The 24,005-nt window shown below is 44.7% G+C and overlaps 1 protein-coding gene across 2 annotated transcripts; it reads left to right on the top strand.

Moving 5' to 3' along the window:
* The first annotated feature begins 37 nt into the window (after positions 1–37).
* On the top strand, positions 38–21,608 carry MOGAT2 (monoacylglycerol O-acyltransferase 2). 2 transcript variants are annotated; one of them, XM_083855524.1, is made up of 7 exons: positions 38–153; positions 6,898–7,076; positions 16,130–16,334; positions 17,782–17,956; positions 18,098–18,297; positions 19,664–19,833; positions 21,508–21,608. In XM_083855524.1, the coding sequence occupies exons 1-6, from the start codon at positions 60–62 to the stop codon at positions 19,816–19,818; spliced, it is 1,008 nt and encodes a 335-aa protein (XP_083711650.1). In that variant the 5' UTR covers positions 38–59; the 3' UTR covers positions 19,819–19,833; positions 21,508–21,608. The 2 variants fall into 2 exon arrangements, with proteins under 2 accessions (XP_083711650.1, XP_083711649.1); XM_083855523.1 differs by lacking the exon at positions 21,508–21,608 and having other exon boundaries at positions 19,664–20,203.
* Positions 21,609–24,005: the final 2,397 nt, after the last annotated feature.

The following is a 24,005-nucleotide window of genomic DNA, read 5'->3' as shown; positions in this document are numbered from 1 at the left end:
CTTTGCACCTTGCATTCTCACTGGCTTCCTTCTTGTGAGACGTGCATGCAGAGCCCAAGATGAAGATTGAGTTTGCTCCGCGGTCTCTGCCACTGCAGAGAAGGCTTCAGACAGCATCAGTGGCTCAATGGATATTCAGCTTCCTGGGTCTAGGTAAGAGATACCTGTTTTTCCTTATTCTGAGAAGTCAGAGAAGCTTTCCATAGAATTGTTTGGCTTGGAAAGGACCTTAAAGATCATCCAGTTCCAATCCCCTGCCACGGGCAGGGACACCTTCTACTTGACTTGGTTGCTCCAAGCCAGTCCAATGTCCAACATGGCCTTGAACAGGACCCCAGGGATGGGGCTGTCACAGCTTCTTTGAGCAGTCTGTGCCAATGTTTTTGGCTTCTCACCACCTGATCAGAGCACAGTGGCACCAAGAGGTGTTTGGCTGACTGCCTGTGCATGAGGATATTTACAGCTCTTACGCAGCATTTAAACCAGGGTGGCGTTTTCAGCTTCTCTTTCACTTTAGGTTTAGAGTTTTCCTGGTTTAAGCTGTTGCTCTGCTTGGTGTTAGGAATAGGAAACGGAATTACCATGCTTGAGGAATGGTAACACAGGAAGAGTGTTGGGAGACTCTGCTTTTGCAGCCCCGGGAACAGACACTTCACTTTTTACAGATGCCCCTGCACATTCTGAAAGGTCATTTTTTCCAAGAAAACCCAAGCATCAACATCAGCAAACTGAGATGCAGACAAAGTCACTGCTTGGTGGAGAGCATCAGGTGCTGATGGAAATGACACACATACAGTTTTGGATAGGATGCACAGGGAAATGATGATGGGAGACACAGGGGCACATCATCAGAGAGTACAAACTGCCTGGAGACATTTACTGCCCCATCAGGGTGGAAGGTGATGTCTCAGTGTTTCCTAGTTTTAGGGAAATAAAGAGATGGGAGTATCAGAGGTAGGTTACTAGTGTAAAATGTCTGGGGCCATTTACAGCCCGTCAGGAGCCAAGCTAAAAGGTAACATCATAGAGTTCTCCATTGTAATGCCAGTTGTGAATCTCAGATGGGATGTGTGTAAAGCTCCTCATTTGCTGTGCCAAGACAGTTGTTGAATAGCCCAAAACACAGCAGATCTTTGTGTGTATTTGTGTACTGGTACTTGTGTTATAAATCCTGGGTGTCTCTCTGAGCAGAAGAGATCCCACCTGTGATCAACATTCTAGTGAAAAAGAGATCCCACCTGTGATCAACCTTCTGCCACCAGAAAACACCTGGCAGGAGGAGACACAAATGTATCCTGGCGAGAGAGATGGAGATTTGTCAAGAGCCATGGACACAGTTGGCCAGAATTGGACATTTTGGAGCACTCCATGATTCCCGTTCTATCCCTCCATCTGCATTTCCTTCCACAGTCCATGATTCAGTTGGGATGCAGTAGAGATGTGATCACAGTGTAAATAGGGGATCCAACAGCAGATCCCCATTCCCAGCATGGGTGCAGTTGAGGGTCATGGAGCTTCAACAGTGTTTTCAAATAAAACAATTTGTACTTGAGGTTTTTCCCTTCTTGGTATTGGAAGCAAGCTGGCACTTGACTTTCCAGAGATGGAAATGACTTCTAGAGGCAGCAGAATGACCACAAATGGCCAAGAGGAAGGAATCTTCTGCAGGTATAAGAGTTACTTGCAAGCACAGGCTCTGCCTCCTGCAGAGGAATGCAGCTTGCTCTGAATGAGGATGAGAGCCAAACCCACTCCTCCTCCCAGTGGCTGACCTTCAAGAGCTTATCACCTTTCCCTGGAAGAATTTGATTTGTTGTTTGGGGGGTTTTGTGTGCTTTTGCATTTTTGGTTTGGTTTTTGTTTGGTTTGTGGTTTTTTTACATTTTTTGTTTTGTTAGTTTTGTTTGGTTTGCTTTGCTTTTGGTTTTGGGTTTGGTTTGGGTTTCTTTTGGAGATACAATCTGAAACAAAAAGCAGTTAAGAAATGCTCATAAGAAGGGCATTAGAAAGGTGATAACAAAATCTTATGAAGCAATTCTAGATGCTTTGGTTCATTTTACAAAGTTTCTTTAAGCCTGGAGGTTTCCACCCAAATCTCCCAGTTTAACAAGTGCATAAGCTAGATGCTCAGAGATACTCTTATTTTCATCCCATGAGCTGCCAAACATCCCTAGTTGCACTGTTACAATCCTCAGACACAGAGCTCAGACGTTCAGTGGGCAGGATTTAGCTGCTGGCTGTTCCTTTGTTTGGGAGACAGGCTTGTGTTTCTGCTGCCAGAAAAGGGCTTCTGAAATACCCTTTTTACCGCTGCACAGCCCTTTGGCCAGACATCCCTGCAGCACTGATTGCAGGCAGCTGTTGCTATGGTTGTGCAAATGCATCCCCTAAGAAACCAAGCACTGGGGGAGTGACTCATTCATTTCTGGAGGGATGCTGGGTGAGGGCAGCAGCTCGGCCCCAGTGCTGGCAAGGAGCTCTGCTCCAGCATCCCTTGCAACAGGCAGGCATTGTCCATACTGCCAGTTTTCTGGAGGATGCTCCTGACAAGAGCATGGAGACAAAAGGTTGCATTTATTTCAGAGGCTGACAGCTGCTGGGGGAGGAGTGCAAGGTGTAAGAATGGGTTGCAGGGCATGGACTGGAGACCCCATTGCCTTCCCAGTACATGATCTGAGTACTGACCAGTGCCCCCTCATAATGGAGTGGAACCAGGCTATTGCAGAGAACTGAAATCAGCAGGCCCAAGCCTACTGCTTCCTTCTGCCTCTCTCATTCCCACTCTCCACTGGGCATGGACACCCATCCAGACACACTATGCAGAGCTATGAGTGCAGGGCTGAACCGTGGTAAACAAACCCAGTGCAGGGGCAGTAGACCTGGGCATGCTGCCTCTGGAGACTGAGTGTATCACATCCAGCCTTTGAACCTTCAAGTCATCAGGGTTGGCTCAAAGGGCATGATCAGGCCTCTTTGGCAGCTGAGTGTAGTCCACAGCCTGCCCAGATCAGCTGTGCCCAGGGGTGCAGTATCTGTGTTGGTGGCCACAATCAGGGACTCCAGGCTGGCACTGAGGGTCTCAGCAACCTGTGTCTTAGAAGCATTCCAGGCCAGTTTGAATGGGACTCTGAACAACCTGGTTTAGTGGAAGGTATCCCTGCCCATGGCAGAGCAGCTGGAACTTGATGATCTTTAAGATCCCTCTAACCCAATGCATTCTGTGATTCTGTGATAATCTTGCAAACCCTCCTGACAAGTGCAGTATGAATCTGACTCATTTTGGGGTTGTTGCAATAACAAAAACCTCTTTCTATGGGCTGCAGTTTTCCCTTTTTCAGGCTGAATTAACACATTTTTGGTTAGGAGCACTGATAGAACATGGTCCCTGCTTAGACTTGGCCAGAAAAGTCCTCCATGTGCTTCAAAACCCGTGGCTCACAGCAAAACTACTCAGCATAAGAAACTCAACACTTCATTTTTACTATGAGCTTCTTTGAAGGAATCCAGCCCAGGAAACCACTTGACCAGTGAAAAAATCCAAGAAAGCCATCAAATACACATTGATGTGTCTTTCTTTGCTGAGTCCCACACAGCCATGGAGATGCAAGATGTTGGGTCCTGGACCATGAAAAGTTGCTACATTCTTGCTCAACAGGTTCTCTGCAGAGTCCAGGACCATCCTATGAATGCTTCATCCAGAGCCAAGCCTCACCATGGACAACCATAGAGAAACCTTCCTGAATCTGGACTCATAACAAAGTGCAAGATTTAGGGTCTGCATATGACATTCCTTCTTGTCAGGGACCCTTTGGTTTTAGTTTTGATTTGAAGCAGTCTTCACTGTCCATGACAGTGTAGACAGTGAAGCATTTAATCTCAGCTCCGCCCAAAATTATCTCTTGTTTTCAAATAACAGAACTGATGCATCTGCAGTGACTTGCATGATGCCCTTAATCTCTTAATCTTTGTCTGCCTTGAAAGAGCTCTGTGTAAGGGCTGAAGCCATTTTATAGCAATTAAGTATGTGCCATTGGGCTATAGCACAGGAGTCTAGAGTTGCAGAAGGAGGTGAGGATCACGTCTGTTTGCAACCTCACACCCAAACCTGCCAATTTCTTCTGAGCAGTGGGACTGGTGGTGGTGGATTCAGTCTGGGGACATGACATGACTTTTGGGGAGCAGTAATAGAGCTCTGTGGCAAATATCCTGCCATTGGTGGCCCAGAAATTTTTGGTGTCCAAACAGTGGTACGAAGTTCTCCTTCTCATCAAATTACAGACCATAAATAATCAGGTTCCTGTCTAAGGCTGGAATTGGTTTGGATGCAGATTTAACTGTACATTTTCTGAAAACTTCCTGTCTTTTTGGTCCCATCCACAGTAACTTTCAGACTGACAGTCTATTCTGGGACAGGAATGGACTCATTTCCCACAGAGCACCAAAAGGTTTCAAAAGGACAAAGCACCCCAAACCTTAAAACTGTGTGAAAGTCACTGAGTGAAAATTCTGCTCTGAGAAAAAAAGAAGTTGAATTGCAAATGAATCAAGAAAGAAATTAATAATTGTATAATTGTGAGATAAAGCATGGATTTGGACCAGAACTGCTCCTTCACTTTGCAGAATGTACTTTGCACTTTGCACAGTATGATAAAAAGAGAATTAGGCACTGCACAGTTTTGCAGCAGACCGGATGACCTGGCTCCCAGGTGCAGTAAAATTGTGTTTATTTATCATGTGGACCCAGCAGTTCATGTTCTATGCAGTTCTTGAGAGTTATAGTCTATGTCTGTGGCACTTGAAAAAGCAGTGTGAGCAGCAGGTTGAGGGAGGGGATTCTCTTGTTCTATTCCACTTTTATGAGATTTCAACTGGAGCAGGTCTAGAGGAGGCCACGGAAATGCTTCAAGGACTGGAGCCCCTCTCTTCTGCAGGCAGGCTGGGAGAGCTGGGGGTGTTCAGCCTAGAGAAGGGAAGGCTCTGGGAAGACCTTAGAGCTTTTTCCTGTGCTATAGGGGCTCCACGGAAGCTGGAGAGGGATTTTGGACAAAGGCCTGGAGGACAGGACAAGAGGAAATGCCTTCCCACTACCAGAGGGCAGGGTTAGATGGGATATTAGGAAGAAAATCTTGGCTGTGATGGTGGTAAGGCCCTGGCAGAGGTTGCCCAGAGAAACTGTGATTGCCACATCCTTGGAAGTGTCCAAGGCCAGATTTGAGGGGACTTGTATGATTCCATTAAAAGTGTGGCATCAGGTGTGAGCAGTGTTTTTTCCTGATGCATTACAGGTTAGACCTGTTGCTTTGCTGAGAGCTGCAGATTTTTTCCACTGCAAAATTCTTAGTGCCTACCCAGGTGCCCAATGCAGTGCCTCTGCTTTTAGGAAGACATGCAATCCCATTTCAGCTTTAAGGGGGTTTAGGATACTGTTAGATTATTGCACTTTTTTCCTCCCATAGGAATTATCGGTACCATCATGACAGTGTTTTAAAAAAGGGCAAGGATTTGTTTTTCCATGCAAAGCTTTGTAATCAGGGTAACTTATCACCAAAAAAGTGCCATAAACATGATCTACTTATTTATCCTTAAGTGAAAGCAAACAGGACATACATGAAGGTCTTAGATGAGAGCATGCTATTCCACTTCTCTGGCAAGCCTTAGCTGAGAGGAGGCGGAGAAAGAAGGTATCAGGTGACTCCAAAGGATGGAAAAGATGTCTCAGAGTATGAGGGTGTGGAAGCATCTATATTACAGCTGAAGCTGAAGCTGAGCAGGGCATCTCCATCCTCATATATTCCAGCCCTGGGTAGTGGATCTGAAATGAAGACCCAAAGTAGAACAAAATATACAAAACATTGTGTAATCCATGAACTGGGGAAGGCAAGAGACTTGGATGAATTTTCAGGAATTAAATTCTTCAGCTCAGTCTTCCCCTTCACAAGCAATACCAAAGGTTCCAGAGGGACAGATGGAGAGGACACAGCTCTTCCCAGGCACACATCTGCTTTACCAGGTGGAAGCTTGGTAGCCATCATCACTTTCCAGGTTTCTGCAGAGAGACAGTGTTGGGCTTGGGTGGGATTTTATATACCAAGTGATGCTTGTTTGCACAAAGACTTTTGTTTGCTTGTTCTCATACCAAAACATGGGGTATAAGGGAGGTGGGAGGGAGAGGTCAAAGCTGGGCACTAACTGGAGAAAGTCCCAAGTCATGGAAGTCTTAGAGAATGAAACAGAGCATTCTTATAAGATTCATGATGACACCGAGTTGAAATAACTGAAAATCCTCTAGAGTCCAAGATCAGAGTTGAGATTGAACCTGAGAAGTGGAAGAAAGGGTCCAAAGTCAATAATAAAAAAACTCAGTAAAGAGTAAAATCTTAATATTTGGGTATAAGTCATGGACACAATTAAAATAGGGAATCATTAGCTCAAGATAAAGTTATTGGGGACTGTACAGACTGGACATAGGACCCTTTTTGCTGCCATTGTAAAGTATCAAGTGTCATCAGGTGCTATTAACAGGAGTTTTAGGGTAAAACAAGGCCATTATCATTGCAGAGATCAGTCTGACTCCAGAGAAAAGCAAGACAGCAAAGGGATAGAGAGCTGATCCATAAGAACACTGTGAATGGAGTGAGATTCATCAGTCTTTTGGGAGGAGGGAGACATGGTGGCCTTTGGAGAAATTGGTGGTTGCTACAAAGGAGATGCTTGGTGTCTTTTCAGGTTCCTGGAGCAGATAGAAAAGAAACCACCTCTGCATCAGAGGTGCCTTCACACTGATAAATTCAGCAACAAGCCCAGTGGAGGCTCCATCCCAGGACCAAAATGCCTCTACAAACAAACCATTCCTCACCCAAAGTCCACCTAATCCAACTATGCTGGCTTTTCTTTCAGCACAATGCTGTACAGCTACCTTCATCATACTCCTCTTCACTCGTTTTTGGCTGGTCAGTGCCCTCTATGCTGCATGGTGGTTCATAGACAGGGAGAAACCCAGCAAGGGCGGGCGGCGGATCCACTTCCTCCGGAACTGCGTTGTGTGGAGGTACATGAGGGACTATTTCCCCATCTCGGTAAGTGCCACTGGACCATTGGCTTTTCACTCTTCCAGGGACCAGCTTTGTCCTTGGAGTCTGGATACAGTCTGGGGCCAGCAGTACTGGGGTGCTGGAGTTTGGTGTTGAAGGATAATCTTCCCAGATTACTCAAAAACACAGTAAAAAATGGGGATTGCCATTTTTACAAATCACATCCTTCAATCATCTGGCTTTTCCACACCTGTTTAATTTTGCTGCATTCCAGCTGTTAGGGAAATCTCACCTTTGTTTTCCATGTCTATATTGCAACATTCTTGTCCTTCAGTTTGCTCAGAATTTACCCAGTGGGCATAGGGCCAAGTTTTAACCCAAATCCAAGAGATCCTGGGTGCCCTGCAATGTCAGTATCCCATTCTGCTGAGGAGGGGGATGGATGGGTAAAGCTGGGGGTGCACTTGGCAGTGTCACAGAGCTGCTCTTTTCTTGAGAGGGACTTCTGTGACATTCCCTGATTTACCTAATGTATGTTGCTGGCCTTTGCCCTTACTCTTTTATCTGGTATCCCCTTGGTATGGTGTGGATGCATGGAGCAGCAGCAAATCCTGCCTCAGAGCCATCACAAGTTGATACAAATCTGAGTAATGCAGCAGAGGAGCTCATGGGTTGTGCAAGGAAGAGAGCTTCAAGGATAGACCAGAAATGGGAATTTCTAAGATAATTCCTTTGGGAATACATTGCCTGTTGAGAGAACTCAGATGGGATGCACCCAGCTGGTCAGAGATAACCTGGGGTCCAAAGCTGGTGCTGTAGTCTAGGATAATGAACTCGGGAGCCCAAAAAGCCAAAGAACCCACCAGCCCAAAGGAAAAAATAAGAACCCAGCCTGAGAGTCCATCCTGCATGGAGTAGGGCCTGGAAAAAGGATTAGGGGGAGTCGGAGCAAAGTGAGAATCAGAGATGACATGCCCATCAGCTTTGCTGCTCAAACAGAAATAACCCCCTTCTCTGCTCTCATAAGATCCCACCTGAAATACTGTGCACAGTTCTGGTGCCCCCAGCATAAGAAGGTTAAATGGCACTTCTGAGGCAAGTCCAGAGGAGGCCACAAAATCAATAAGGGGACTGGAGCACCTGCCATATGGAGACAGCTGAGAAAGTTTGGGCTGTTCATCCTGGAGAAGGTTATGTGGACACCACAGAGGACCTTCCAGTATATGAAGAGGCCTTACAGGGAAGATGGAGAGAGTCTGTTCATCAAGAACTACAGTCATGGAACAAGGGGGAAAAGGTTCAAACTGTTAAGAGAGTAGATTTAGATGGGATGTTGGGAAAAAATGCTTGGCTGTGGGGGTGGTGAGGTCATGGTACAGGTTGCCCAGAGAAGCTGTGGCTGTCCCGTCCCTGGTTGGATGGGGTATGGAGCAACCTGGTCTAGTGGAATGTGTCCATTCCCATGGCAGAGAGTGGAATTTTATGGTCCCTTTAATACTGAAATCAGCCAGAAAATAAACTTTCAAACCCAATTTGAAGTGTTAGAAAGCAGGCATTCTTTATCTGTGCAGGACACATTGTAAGAATGTCTCCTTTAACCTAATGTGTGTGGTGAGGCTTTACAACACTACAGTCATATATATTCATTGAAGTGTGTCTCCTTGCTAATACATAAACATCACTTTTCCTAGAACTAATTTGCATGCATCTGCCTCCTACTGGAAATCATTTTATGATCCTGGAGAGTCCTCTAAACGGATCTCTGCTAGTCCTGTTCAGTCAATATTTCAATTTTAAGGGTGAACTTTCCTTGAACTTTTTCTTGGGCATGTGCTGTTGCTTCTTGTTACCTAACTTGCAAAAAAACCCACTGTAGCCTTCTTTATCTATTCCTCCTCTGGGAAGCTACATCTATCATCCAGTGTGCATGCCTTTACATTCTTCTATCTTTTTTTGCTAGTTAGTCTTTAAGCTCTATTCAGCAACTTCAGGGGAACTGAAAATTTCTGTTCTCTATATTATTTAAAAAAAACATACAGTAATCAATGATTTGTGTGACTGCAATAATTATATGCAGTACATATTCTGTAAATTATTTGTGGCCATAAGCCACCACTTGTGAAGTCGATTGGACCAACCTCTCTGCTGAAATTTAGCTGCCAGCTCAGCCCAGCAATGACCCTTTTTTTGTTCCTTTCTAAAGAACATGGAACCCCCACTCCTGAATGTCTCCCTGCATCCCGTTGTCTGTCCTTTCTCGTAGGAGGACCATAACACCAGCAGAGGGAGCATGGTGTGGGGTTTGGCTGCAGCTCCCTGGGCTGAGGGCCCAGAGGGCTCCATGGAGCCTTTCTCCCCACTTCTCTGGGAGAAAACAGGAAGTTCCACAAAAGGATAGCAGAAAAATTTAAAGGAGATATAATACAGAGAGCATTATAACCAAGCAATCACATAACACTATTTCTCCAAAATATTTTCTCAGTCATAGAATTATGGAATCATAAAATGTTTTGGGTTGGAAGAGACCTCAATGATCATGTAGTTCTAACCCCCCTACCATGGGCAGGGACACCTTCAACTAGACCAGATTGCTCCAAACCCTGACCAACTTGGTCTTGGAAACTTCCAGGGATGGGACAGACACAGCTTCTCTGGGCAACCTGTGCCAGGGCTTCAGCATCCTCACAGTCAAGCATTTCTGCCCACTATCCCATCTAACCCTGCTCTCTGGCAGTAGGAAGCCATTCCCCCTTGTCCTGTCCCTTCAGGCCCTTCTCCAACATCCCTCTCCAGCTCTTTTTGAGCCCCTTTAGCAAGGAGCTAAAGCCACTGGCAGGGGCTCTAAGGTCTCACCTTTTCTTCCTCAGGCTGAAAAACTCCACTTGCTCAAAGTCCTAGCACAAGGGACACAAGGGAGTGAGATCTGGGGACACAGATTAGGTTGGTGTCCAGGGCTCTGGGCTGTATTTGTGTGTAGATGGAGTTTGTTAAGCCCTGGAGAATTAGGCATTCTGGGAAGATTAAGTATGGCTCCTAATCCTACCAGATCCCAGCAGCAAACTTAGCATGGTCAAGTGTTTGGAGGCAGCAAGTGCTGCCTGCTGTCTTATTTTAGGAAACAGCTTTAAGCACTGCTTTTAATGGATCCCTGTGCATGTTTGCTGTCTTGGAAGCAAAAAGAAGTTGGGATGAGCATCTGTTTTCTGGGCACTGTGAATTTGCAGTGTGCTGTCATACATGGGGCATGCCAGTGCTGAGCCAGGCCACCACAGTGTGTGCAAGGTGCACCTTCTGCTGATATCACCCTTGCTCAAGTACCACTTTGCTGTTCGATTTATCCCCCTTGGAACTGACTGCATTTCAATTAATGATTTGATAATTAGAGTCAGGCAGGACCCACATGAGCTTGAGTGTTTTTAAAAAGGGATGAGAAAAACTGCAGTGAGAAACCAAGTCAGGATCCAATGCATTGCCCAGGGAAGTTATTTCTGCTTAATTCCCTGCATTTTAAACCTATTCTAATCTTCTGTTGTTGTTGTTGTTGTTGTTGTTGTTGTTGTTGTTTTTAAATATGCCCTCATTATAGTCCTTCAACTGGCCTGGAATTGTTTCAAAATCATGTAGATGTGGCATGTGGGAACATGGACTAGTGGTGGCCTTGGCAGTGCTGGAATAATGAACTTTATAGTCTCAGAGAGCTTTTATGACCTAAATGAATATATGAGTCTTCAATTCCAATACATGGCTGAGCTCAGCTGCATTATAATGTTGCGGAAAATATGCCAAAAGGGTTTAAAATTAATCTGTTTGAGCTAGAGTATGTCTGAACAGATAACCTGTGGTATCTGCTGTGTTGATGTTGCCTACAGAGTGATTTTGGATGCTGTGGACCGCTCTATATATGCTATGTTCAAAAAGCAGTTAGTAATGTGAAAAACAAGGTTCGCTTTTTTGGTAAATTTTAAGAATAGGTTAGAAATAGAAAATAAGACAATTAGGAGATAGAAAAAAAGCAAAGTACAGCCAGCCAGGTGACTTGACATTCAGCCAAGTCCACACCCTGCTATATCAGAGACATTCTTTAAATATCCTTTCTATTGTATCTGTTTGTTGAATATTCATATTTTTCCATAAACTAGTTTCCATATTCCAGGAATTGTTTTGCATAGTCCCTCCTTGGGTCTGGCTTTTTAGTCCATGTGTGTTTTGTGGCTGTGTCTTCATTATCACCTCCAGCTCAGGCCTTGGTCTGTACTTTCTTCAGATGGTAGATGCTAATGGTTGGTATATCAATAGCAGGATCTTCTTTACATGTTCACTGGATGTTATCCTGACCAAACAGACTATTTAAGCATACTATATCAACTACTACCACTATACTAATTTTCTTTACTAATAGCAGAAATAAAAACTTATATCTTTACCACAACATTATTAATCGTATAGCACACATCTTGCAAAAAGCCAACTTTATAATATACATTTATAACAGTAATCTGTCTGCTGCTGCCCAAACCCTATCTCCATTTTCATAATCCCTTCCTCATCATTTATCAGTGCATCTGTACGATGCACTCAGCCTAACAGTAAAAACAAATTCTGTCCCCATGCCAAGTGAATGGACATCACTGCTTTTTCTCTCCAGCCCCATCCCATCCTGTCACCATCCTCCCTCATGCAGCCATGGTGCTTTGGTAACCTGAGATGAGGAAGGTGAAACGGGGTGGTAACCTGAGATGAGGAAGGTGAAACGGGGAAAGTGTAAGCATAAGCTTGAGAATATCTATCTTTGTCACAGTCCTCAAACAGAAGTCACCATCTTTCTTGCTGACTGAAAACTGGGGTTTGGATGCTTGGCTTAGGCAAGACATCCCACCTTTGGATCACACAACTTGGGCCATGAGTCCATTCTAGCAAATTAAGGTCTCAGATAATTTTGGGGACTGTTGTGGTTTTTTAGGTTTCTCAGAGAATTTCTTCCCGTTGTTATCAGGGAGACACTGGAACGGGGAGGCTTTTTGGGTAAATAGTCAGCGATCAAGACATAAAGGGAAGTCTTCTGGCATTCCAGTGGAGTTGTTGTGGGGTTGAGGAGTTTTTGGCTGGGAAAGTGGGCTTTTTTGTTCAGGGTTTTTCGGGAGTTGTGGCATGATGCCACCACGAGTTGTGAACTCGGAGCCGAGACTTGGTGGAGGTGGGTCTGACCTTCCTCTCCTCCCTCCTGTGAGGGGATTGAGGAGAGTGGTCGCGGTGCTGCAGGAGTTTGTGTGCTCGGCTCCAGGACTTTGCTACCCTGCAATTCGGCACTATTCCTTCCTTCCTTCCTTCCTTCCTTCCTTCCTTCCTTCCTTCCTTCCTTCCTTCCTTCCTTCCTTCCTTCCTTCCTTCCTTCCTTCCTTCCTTCCTTCCTTCCTTCCTTCCTTCCTTCCTTCCTTCCTTCCTTCCTTCCTTCCTTCCTTCCTTCCTTCCTTCCTTCCTTCCTTCCTTCCTTCCTTCCTTCCTTCCTCCCTCCCTCCCTCCCTCCCTCCCTCCCTCCCTGAAAGTTTAAGTTTTACTTCTTCCCTGTAAGGTTTTTCCAGCCTTGGCACAGGCTGTCCAAGGCAGTGGTGTAGTCCCCATTCCTGGAAACCTTTAAAAGCCATGTGGATACAGCAGCTGGGGACATGGATTAGTGGTGGCCTTGGGAGTGCTGGGGGAGCATTTGGACTCCATGGTCTTGGAGGGCTTTTGCAATTTGATTTGTTAGGAAGGCCAAGGTCACACTGCATCTGGGATCCAGAAGGCTTCATAACACTTTTGAGAATGGATCATTACTGCTGTCAGCAGCCAAAGCATCAGCCAGCATCATGACCATGCCAAGGGGAATCTCAAGGAAGTCAACAAACCCATGGCTCAGCTTGGAGAGCACAGCCCTGAGCTGGTAACAGCTGCTTTCAGACCACAGGTCATACACATTAACTTGGCATTCCTCAGACACCTCTGAGATGAGAAACTGCTCTAATTTTACCAGAAAAACCTTGAGTTTTCTCATGCTCATGCACACACCAGCTTGGTTGGACCCTTAAGTACTTTGACAATCATTAAATGTTCAGTTCACTCATAAAGTCTGGAATTGCAAACACCATCCAGTGGGTGTGGAAAAGACAACTCTTTTGAGGCAGGATGGAGGATAATCCCACTCCTTGGCTCCTCAAACCCAGTTCGATTAGGCAGTTTGTCTGGACAGCAGGAGAGGGAGGCTGTGCAGAGTGACATTATTAACTTTCCTGGAAGTTTGGGAATGGAGACCTACCTCTGCCAGGTGGGGAGGGAAGGAGTGAGACAGTGGGAACAATCCATAAGGGAAGATGGAGTTTCTATGTTAAGAGTTTCCAGAGGGACAAGGGTAGTGTAGAGTCTAGACCTGTGGTGTAAGAGACTTTGCCAAAGTCTCTCCTCTGCTACAGTTTTCCTTCTTAGTCTTGTACAAGCTCTCTGGTTTCTCTATGAGAGTTTTGGCCAAATAATCCAGATGTGAGCAGAGTCTGTGACAACATCAGGGCCCTCTTTCCCCAGGCCTACTGCAGGGGACAGCTCTCACAGAAACATTACCCAGTTCCACCAAATCTTGAGAGAATCAACTGCTACCCTCCAGCTGCCCATGGCTTAGAGCAGGCAGTCAAAACCCACAGATTCAAAGACTGGATGACATTGGAAGAGAACTCTAGAGGTCAACATGCCCAACCCACTGCTCAAGCAGGGCCAGCCAGGGCCAGTCTTACCACAGAATCACAAAATGTTTTGGGTTGAAAGGGGCCTTAAAACTCATCCTTATTGGAACAAGGACACCTTCCACTAGACCAGGTTGCTCTAAGCCCCATCTAACCTGTCCATGAACACTTCTAGGAATGGGGAAGCCACAGCTTCTCTGGACAGCCTGTGCCAGGGCCTCACTCATCATGATGAGTCTCATAATAAAAAAAATTCTTCCTCATAGCTAGTCTTAATCATCCATCTCTTAGTTTGAAACCATTTTCCCTTGTCTTATCACTCCAAGCACTATCCTTTGTTCTTTCCTTTCCTGTCCTCCCTCCTGTTCATTGGGATGAGCACCAAGACAGCAGTTGGATGTTTCTTAGGGAGTGTTTTTATGGACATGTGGTGTTTTACTACAGGCAAACTCTCCCATCAACACAATTTGACTGCTCAGTGTGATCCTCTTGTGCCACCCTTCCTCCTTCTTGTCTCACTGCACACACAGAGCCAGAAATGTAACAGTTTCCAACACGCCTGAGCATCTTGCTTCCCTGCTTATAAATCACTTGGAGATGAAAGGTTGTTTGGAAGCTGAAGATGTATGCAGGAAGCATTGATGCAAGCTGAGATTACTCAAAAAAGAGCAAATGGTGGCAGGGGCCCTGGGCACTTAGTGATTCAGCCATCTGCCTCTCTTCCTGCCTAGAGACCTCTGCACCTGGGCAGCAGTGGGGTTTTTGTTTGCCCAGTCCCCTCATTAGGAGCAGGTGCTTGAATGGGCACATGTACAGTCAACAGTGCCTTTGGACAGGTGGAAAATGAGCCATGATGGAGGAAAGCAAAATACACTCTCGTGATTAACCTGCAGTTCTAGCTGCTTCTAGGAAAACACACGCACAATTAACTACACCCTGAGTGCAGATGGAATCAGGGTACTTGGAGAGGTGACATTGAAAGGCATAGGGCTTTGCTTGTTGTTGAGCACAAATGCCTTTGAGTTGTCTGGAAAGGCATGGTGGTCCTGTGATAAGAGAATTACAGAATTGTTCAGGTTGGAAAAGCCCTCTAAGACTATTGAATCCAACAGTTCTCCAGCATTATCACAAATACCACCTAATCATGTGCCCCCAAGTGCCACATCTACATGTTTTTGAACAATTTCAGCGATCGTGGTCCCATCACTTCATCTTGTTTCAATGTCTGACCACCCTTTCAGTGAGGAAATGATGTGATGACTAACCTTCTAAAGGTTCATCCTTCCCTGCTGCTGTGAACATCCTCAGCTTCTACAGAAATGGTGCAGAGATGTCAGCATTCAGTTTTGCCTGCTTCTGCCTGGGCTGTGCACATACTTGGTGATGCTGGCATGGCAAGGTCCTCTTGGTGCCAGAGCTGGAGAAGGGGTTTGTCACACCAGCTCCTCTGCCCTGGACAGTCAAGTGTAGCAGAGTTCAAATCCCAGCTGTCCCTCATCCTCCTTTAACCATCCCCTCTTGTTCTGTGGTACCCATTCTCCCAGGTAGCATATCTCAAGTTTCAATAGCACTTTCAGATCAGCTGAGTATTTTAACAAGCTGCTTATTCAGCCCTCAAGGGCTGGCCATGAGCTGCACTGTATCTGCAGTCCATGCTGCTCATCCCTAAAATGCTGGACATGGGCATTCTCCATTCCCTCCTGCTGAAGTTGCAGCAGCCTTGGGCAGACATCAACTGCTCTTTGATGGACCTGGGCACCCAACACAGGTACAAACATCTGGCATCCTGCAGGCTTTCCCCAGTGGGAAGAAAACCATTACCTTCTCTTTTAGATGTCTAGGAATTAGATTTCAATTTGCCATGTGTGAAAACATCCTGGAATCAACTGGCACATGCTTCAGGACAAGATAAACCTTTGATCCACACCAAGTTGTTGAGTGGGACACGTGCTTGGGCTGTGTAGTAGGTCTACCAGAGTGATTATGTACTTCTTCTCCTGTTCTGGTTGTGGGATCAAGAGGTACTGTGTGGAAGAAATCACCCTTTTCTTGTTTTTTCCCCCCATACTAGAAAATGTATTGGAGAACATTTTAAACAAAGTTGTTCCCAACAGCACCTGGACTAGTTCAAGGCAACATAAGGAACTGTGCCATTACAAAAGTCATTTTAGGCCAGTGGGTAGGAGAAGGTGGAAATATGGGCAATGAAATACATCTCAGTGAAAAGTGAGGGAGTTGTTCCAGTTGACCTTTTCCAATAGAAAGGCATGGTGGGTGCAAGACACTCCTCTCCAGGAATGCCTTATATGCTCTCCATAGCCAGTGTTCCACCCCGCTGAGGTTACAGCACTAACTCTGGCCCCTTTTTGGCTTCATCCCTGTGTCTAGTTGGAGAAGACAGCAGAGCTGGACCCTCGGCAGAACTACCTGGTGGGATTTCATCCCCATGGAGTCCTGGCAGCCGGAGCCTTTCTCAATTTCTGCACAGAGGCAACTGGCTTTTCCACACTCTTCCCAGGCATCACCCCCCACCTGATGATGCTTTCCCTGTGGTTTCGCATCCCATTCTTCAGGGACTATGCGATGAGTGGAGGTAAGGAGCATGGGCCTCTGGCAAGCAGTGGAATGTATGGGGGCTTTTTTGAGGAACATGGAGTGAAGATGCATGGGGAAGAGGAATCAGGGGTCTGTTTTCCCTCATCTGGGGCCAATTGGATCCCATTCATGGACACAGCTATCTGAGATAGCAACCCAAAACCTCTGAAGTTAAAAATTGCCCTCCTTGCTGTTATCTCTGTTGTTCAACTCTGTAAATGGTCTCTGTGCTCAGGGCATCACTGTGCCAGGTGCTGTCTAACAGCAAAATGCAGAGCAAATTGTGAACAGGAATGCTGAGAGCTGCAGGCCAGAATGTTCCTGTATTTCTTTCCATAAAAAACATATTCAGGCTTGAAATTGTGAGAAAAAAACCCTCTTTTTCTGAAGCCTCTGCAGCTTCCAGGGAAGCAACATCCAGAGACAGAGGATGAAAATAGCAGCTCATGCTGCTGCAATGGAATGGGGTGGGGCAGGGTGGGGGAAGATGAAGTGAAAAGGAATAGGAAAAAGAACAGGTAAAAATTAAATGGAGAGAGGCAAAAGGGACTGTTGAGAGATTTTTGGACACTAGCAGGATGACCTCCATCTCAGCAGTGGAATTGGCAATGTTCACTTCTCCAGCTGAATGTGGGCAGAATTCAATAGGCTTAACATAGGCATCCAGTTCCATCTGATGAACCCCAGGGCATCCATTACTCTGTTTTCCACATAAACTCTCCTGCTCCTGCTGCCAGAGTATTTACATGGAGAGTGAGAAATCCAAATAGTGAGATATATGAGAGACTTATAACCCAGGTGAAGGAAGGTTTAATCACTGTAATATTGGAGTTGGGTGCATAACTAATTTTCAGGTCAATTGAACCCATTTCACAATGAAGTTTTAATGTGCAAATTATTTTAGTCCCTGAAACAAGGATTTACTTTTTTTAAAATAGTCAAACCAATGTTGCTTTGTCATTTCTGAATTAAAGATTTCTCTCCTATTCAAGTGAACAACACCGAAGGACCAAATCCTTCATCAAATTCCACTTCAATTAGCACCATCCACTGAAATTTATGTGTGTTTTGGCTTAAAGCAAATGTTTCTCTGACTTTAGAATTATTCAGAATTGAACATGGTCTCACTCGACAACAAGTTGAAACAGATTTTTCCCAGGGGTCAAGTGCAGCTAGTTCCCCATTAGTTTTTTTTCTCATTTTCCCCCCCTCACTTCTCACTTCTGAGCCAGACATCAAATGGATAATTTTGACGTGTACTCACCCAGCAGAGCTGTGTGCAAATCTAGCACCTCTTAAGGGACTTGGGCTGAGGTTTTCAACTCTGAAAATAAAGTGTTTAGCACCTCCCCAGAAATGGATTATGGGGAAAAAAGTCCAGAGCAAACCACAGACAGGTGAGTATTACAGGTGGGTTTTACTTTTAATCCCTCTCTGCTCTCCAGGCCTCATCGCTTCTGACAAGGAGAGTGCATCCTACGTGCTGCGGAAGCCAGAGGGTGGGAACTTGCTGGCCATCATTGTTGGTGGGGCACAGGAGGCACTGGATGCCCGCCCAGGATCCTTCACCTTGCTGCTGAAGAACAGGAAGGGATTTGTGCGCCTGGCCATCCAGCATGGGTGATGAAGGGGGTCCAGGGGTGCTGAGGGAGGGATGCTCGGCTTTGAGGCTGGTTAATGTTTCTGTTTTGGAGGGGAATGAAGGGATTTTGGAATGGGCTTTGCTAATCATGACACCCTATCGGTTTTGACTTCCTGCAGCACTCCCCTGGTCCCTGCCTTTTCCTTTGGGGAGAATGACCTCTTTGATCAGGTGAACAATCCCAAGGGCTCCTGGCTGCGGAGGATTCAGCATTTTCTTCAGCAGATCATGGGCATCTCCCTTCCCCTCTTCCACGCACGAGGCATCTTCCAGTACAGCTTTGGTGTGATACCCTACCGACGGCCTATCTGCACCGTGGGTGAGTCAATCCACACAACTCTGACATGATGCCAGACACACTCAGGCTGCTAAAACTGGGGAAACAGGGACAGTCCCTGGGTTGTGCCATCCTCCTGCTGGGCTGAAGCATCATGCCAGAGAGCACAAGCAGTGCTGAGCTAGGAATGGGTTGCAAAGCAGCGTTCCAAACTGTTCAAGTGTCTCACTGATTTGGCAATCTGATCTCATGACAGATCCCAGGCCAAACTATTCTGTGATTCTCTGAACACTCAAGCAGTTTGAAGCTTTGTCCACTGTGCAGACACATCTGCAAATCCAAATCTATTTGCATGTGAGGAAGATGAACCATTTTGACCAGAGACCATGTCTGTGGGAGACCAAATTTCAAGAAAATCTTTGGGTTTTAGTAAGTTTTTCAACATCTCCATGCCTGGCCTACCAGTGCGGCTGATGCTCTGTGAATTAAATTAATTAAAAATGCTGTTTGGAATGGTTAGAACTTACACCAATGATTAAGTTTGACAAACAGCAATTACTTCTAATTGTATTACAACCTGTTTGGATTGTCTCAATGGTTTTATGAGCTGTGTAGTGTCACATGGGCACTTCATTAATTGGATGAGGAATAGCCTTATAAGATGTTGAAACCCTCTGTCCCTTGACAAAAACAATTTGAGTAAGAGACCAGAGCAAGAGAGGTACCTCATGGATCTTCTGTCCCCTGCCAGGTACCTGGTCCCACTCCTTGTAGCTCTGGGAGATGGAAAGGCTCTTCTAGAGATAGGAATAAAAATAACTAGCTTTTCTGTTGAATAAAATAAGATTTTTAAAAGATAAGTAAGTACTTGGTTCCTAATAAAAAACAGATATTTCACAGAATCTTTAATCTGAGCAAAGTGGAAACACCATCATTGCAAGTCTATTTAAATAGTGTGGGACTCCCCTGTTCCTCTCTTTCCCCATTTGCAATGCAGATTCCCAGGGCCATGTGGAAACAACTTGGAAAGCCCAACCCAAATATTATCCTGTCTTTATAGTGTGTTTACCTGCAGCACATCTGAGATGTGAGAAGCAGCTCTTGAGATTGCATTGGGATACAGCAGTTTTTATTTCAAAAGGCTACACAGAGGCACAGAGGGTCTTTGACATTAACCAACTTTGCAGATGGGTAAACTGAGGCAAGGACCAATGTGATCCTGGAGACCAAAAGCTTGGCTAGGATCTGAGCCATCATCCCTCCTTGGTTGTGCTATCTCCCAGGCTCCAGGAAATAACTGGTCATACTAACCTCTCCATCCTGGAGAGGCTGACCTCAGCTCTGTGCTAGGGTGAGCAAAGTGTTCAGAGGTACCTGACTCCTCCTAACACCTGTGCTTCTTTTCCAGTTGGGAAGCCAATTCCAGTGCAGAAGAAGGAAAAACCCTCTGAGGAAGAAGTTGATCAAGTCCATCAAAAATACCTAAATGAGTTGTCCCAGCTCTTTGAGAAGCACAAAGCTAAATATAATGTCCCAGAAAACAGCCACCTGGAATTTATATAGAGTGCCTCAAGCAAGGTGAAACCATGGAGATCAAGCTCCAAGTTTCCCCCTTCTCTGGAACTACTTTACAACCTCAACATAGTCACAGATAACATCTAGTCTATATAGCATAGGGAAATGAGCTTCATTTTCCCAGTATTTACATGGGCATAGAGCCAGGTTTTTATTTTTTTCTCCATGTAGGACACATAAAAGATATAAAAGAGAAGGAAAAAAACATCCCATCTGTGGTCAGCACAATTGAAATTCCCCAGCACAAAACTAACACTTCCAGTCTGGCATGGATGTCAGTTTTTACAGATATTTCCAGGCAGATCTGAATTATTATTGAAATTATTTCCTTTGCATTATTTTCATTTTGAAATGAGACAATGAGCCATAATTTGTGATGAAGGCATATGTTTTTTAAAATAAAATTCATCTAGATTAACAAATGAACATTGTTTGTTTGGTACTCTTCATATTTTTAATAGCTCTGGGCTCTTTTCTCACCACCTGAAGCACAGTTTATCAGAAAGATCATATGCCCAGCATGATGCCAAGCACCCTCAGCAGCACGGTGCCATAGCCCACTTGTGCAAAAGAAATTAAATAAATTCCATTAGAAATATGTATTGGAACTATAAAATATATCTAATTATTATAAAGAAACCAGGACCCACTCCAGCAGTCACACTCACACCACCTGAGCTGGGACCAAGGCCCCTTGGCCGCTCCACATTCCACACTGAGAAATGCACTGCCCCTCACCTTCCTGGCTTGTGATACCATTCTGACACACAGAAAAAGCAGAAAATGGGTGGTCAGGAAAAAAAATCTCAGGTAGGCATGGGAAAGAGGATCCTGGAGCTGTCTGAAAGTTGCTGGGATGGTCAGAGAGATCCAAAGCTGGAGAGGAGGAGTCAGAGTGTTGGCTGTACATAATTGGCTTCCTTCAAGGTCAGTTTTATCTCACAGACTGGAAAATACCCCTGATCCCTCAGGGACCTATATAACCCAGGACAGAGAGGTCAGTGCCTGAGCATGTGTTAATTATAACAGTAAGAATAATAATTCATAGGCATCCTTGCAGCCAGGGACCTGTTCAGGGAGCTCAGCACAATGAGAGGTCCCATCTCAAGAGGCCAGAGCTGTCTCTGAGTGAAACACTGTAAGTCAAGAAGTTTTTGTGCTATTTCAGCCTCACACAGAGCAGTCTGGAGAATTAAAACTCCTCTGAGGCTACAAAAGGCAGGAGAAGCCTAAAAAGAAAAGTGCTCAGACCAACCAAACCAAACAATGTTTTGATTTGACTCTTCAACTTGAAACTGGCTCAACTGAAGGCACTTTAAAGGCATCCTCAACTGAGGTACCTCCAAGCTTTCACCTCAAAATAAGGACCACTTAAAGCTAAAACAACACTGTATGTTTCCTTCCAGCATGTCCCCACTCCCTACTCAGTTGGTTTTGATCTGAGAAACAAGCCCAAGGAGAGGAGATATATCCAATTTCCTTTCTTGCAGAAATTTGAAATTTCACCTTTTTTTGGAACTTCTATGAAAATTCTAAATAGGAAAATACAGTAAGAAATAAAAGTGTGGTGACTCGGTATTCCCCTCTTGCCTGTCTCTTCCTCCCACCTCTTCCCTCCTGATCTCTCCAGTATTTCTGTTGCAAGAGGCTCTAATCTGGATTTGCCTTACTTAGCAGGTTCAGATCATGAGGCTCAGAAGAAAACCTCTGATGACTGATGGATAAAAAATACGGACTAGTTCTCCAAGAGGAAGAAAGCCAAGCAAAAAATGCTTTTTTGCCCTTCTGCAGCTCTAGTGCTGCAAAGTTGTTTTACTGCCTTGAGAACGTGATTTAGAGATTGCCTGCTGTTGCAAACAAAATTAAAATGTTTTCTGCTGTTGCAGAAGAATGTGTGGTTTCCTGCTCAGGGAAAGATTTGCTGCCTTTAGTTCAAAAAGTCCCAAAATGTGGTATGCTAAACATCCCTCCCTTATGGCACACCTTTCAAGAAAGGGAATAAAATTGTAAGTGCATCTGAAACCCATCACTTTGCATTTAAAGAAACAAAGAAAGAAAGAAACACAAAACCAAATCCAAAACACAAAATTACTTTTTTGTTTCCTTTTCAATTTAAACATTTGGAACAATAACATTTAAAACATTTAGAAAGCACTGGTCTTCTCAAGAGTATTGACACATTTTTTGAGATAATATGTTAGTTCTGACTTGTACCCAATGAACCCTTTTCTGCATCTCTCATCATGTGAGCTCACCTCTTGACCCAACATTTCTTGGGGGAAACGTCTGATACAGGATTTTGGCAAACCACCTTGTTCAGGTTATAAAAACCCATCGGTGAAGAAATCTACAATGACCAACAAGGCAGGAGGGTATATATTGGATTTAAGGAATTATTTGATGCAATTCATCCATTTTTCAAGCTTGTGCTTGGTTTTACTCCTACCCATGTCCTGACCCTAGCCCCCTGGGAGATGCTAAGCCATTAACTCTGGGCTGGCAACCTACTGAGCCACCATGTCCCTGGGGCGCAGGGAGTTTGTGTGTTTCAGGCAAAATGTGACCTTCAGAACAGAGAACACACTAATCAGGAGGGAAAGCCCCTGTAAAATCAGGTAGTTGTTAGCCAGCATCTTGGGTGTCAGGATACAAAATAATTCCTGTGAGCTACAGGGATTCATATTTTATTAGATTATAAGAAGCCAACAAAATACAGCCCAAACATGAGTTTAATGAGCAATTCAAGACACACAGAAAATTACATACAGAAAGCACTACAGGAAGGATTTGAAATCACTTGGGTTTATGAAATGCTTGAAGAAAACTATGAACGCACAGAATATCGTGCATTCACAGAAAATTGTCCTGCACAGAAGAAATGTAATGCAAAGAAAAAAAAAATCATGCTTAATTCTTGGTAAAGAAAGTGTTCTGATCCCCTAGAATTGAAAGGAACAAGTGCCAGCAAGCAGTGCTTTAATCTTCACCACTGCCAGCAAGAACAGAACTTGGTTGCTCATCACATACAAGAGTTTCATGGACAAGGATGCATGAGGATGCTGAGAAACTCACCTCCACCTCACAGAGTACATTGAACTGTGAGAGCAGTGTTGCATTGTCAAGAACAAGTAAACAGGGCCGTGAGGTCAGGGTTTTCAGAATTATTTGCAAAGTGTTTATCTTCCTCCTTCTGAGAGGGAGATCCTCTAAGCTGCTGTGTGGCAGGATATCCTAGGAAAGCTAAGCACCTCATTTTCTCATCAGCAACCCCAAAATCTAGAGATGCTCACTAGAATCAGTGTGTTCCTCAGAGGAGGGAACGAGCTTGGTGCCAGATTTTTCCATGCTGTGTTTTTGACATTACCTACAAATCCCAGTGTTCCCTGCTTCCAGGAACTGCCAAGCACTTTACAAGTAAATAGGAGCCATAATCCCTGGAGAGGTAGAGCAGGACTTCCTTTAACCCCTCTGTTGATGCTGGGACACTGTCAACCCAAGATCATGAACATCACAAGGCCAGAGAGCAAGAATAAACATGACTTGTGGCCCAGATTCCCAGATCATCTAGATCCATGTGATTTGTGGCTGGTCAGAGGAAGACTGTAGCAAAGTTGAGACCCAAATCCTCCTGAATCATAGAATAACTCACCACCCTCATTGTAAAAAAATACTTCTTTATATCTAATCTGAACCAACTCTCTTTTCTATGAATACTTATAGTTAAACAAAGAGGGAGAGAAAAAAGAAGATCAGTCTAGGAAGAAATAGGCCAAATGAGTGAAAATTACAATTATTTTAAAGCAAGCAAGCAGAATGGCTAAATTCTTATTTAAGAATTAGAAATAAAGAAGTGATGAGCAGATTTGACAGGTATTTAGGTACAAAAATCATTCCCTTCCTTGGAAAGTGAAAATGATACAGAAAAAGTCCCCTCCACATTACCCCCATGGCTCAGGAGTCCCTACAGCCCCACCTCCTCTTTCAGTAGCCATCTCTGTTAGTCTCTATTTCCCCTCTCCTTCCTTCTTAGCCTGCTACTCTATTTGGCTTCAGTTCCCTTGTAGAAACTCTTGCAATTGTGTTGTATCAGACCTCCTTGTGTCTGGGATGTGCACATCCTTTGGTCAAAGACTGAGATGGAATGGATTCCACATCTCACTGAGAGCACGTGTGCA

Source organism: Zosterops lateralis (assembly GCF_965231275.1).
Source record: "Zosterops lateralis genome assembly, chromosome: 2".
In the NCBI taxonomy this organism is placed as follows: domain Eukaryota; kingdom Metazoa; phylum Chordata; class Aves; order Passeriformes; family Zosteropidae; genus Zosterops; species Zosterops lateralis.
This window is presented reverse-complemented; position numbering and strand designations above follow the sequence as displayed.

What these genes read in the sequence shown, in the direction of transcription:
- MOGAT2 (XM_083855524.1), top strand. Translation starts at nt 60, where the DNA reads ATGAAGATTGAGTTTGCTCCGCGGTCTCTGCCACTGCAGAGAAGGCTT. An exon ending in GGGACTATTTCCCCATCTCG is followed by an intron (nt 7,077 to 16,129) that starts GTAAGTGCCACT and finishes CCCTGTGTCTAG; the next exon opens with TTGGAGAAGACAGCAGAGCT. An exon ending in ACGGCCTATCTGCACCGTGG is followed by an intron (nt 18,298 to 19,663) that starts GTGAGTCAATCC and finishes CTTCTTTTCCAG; the next exon opens with TTGGGAAGCCAATTCCAGTG.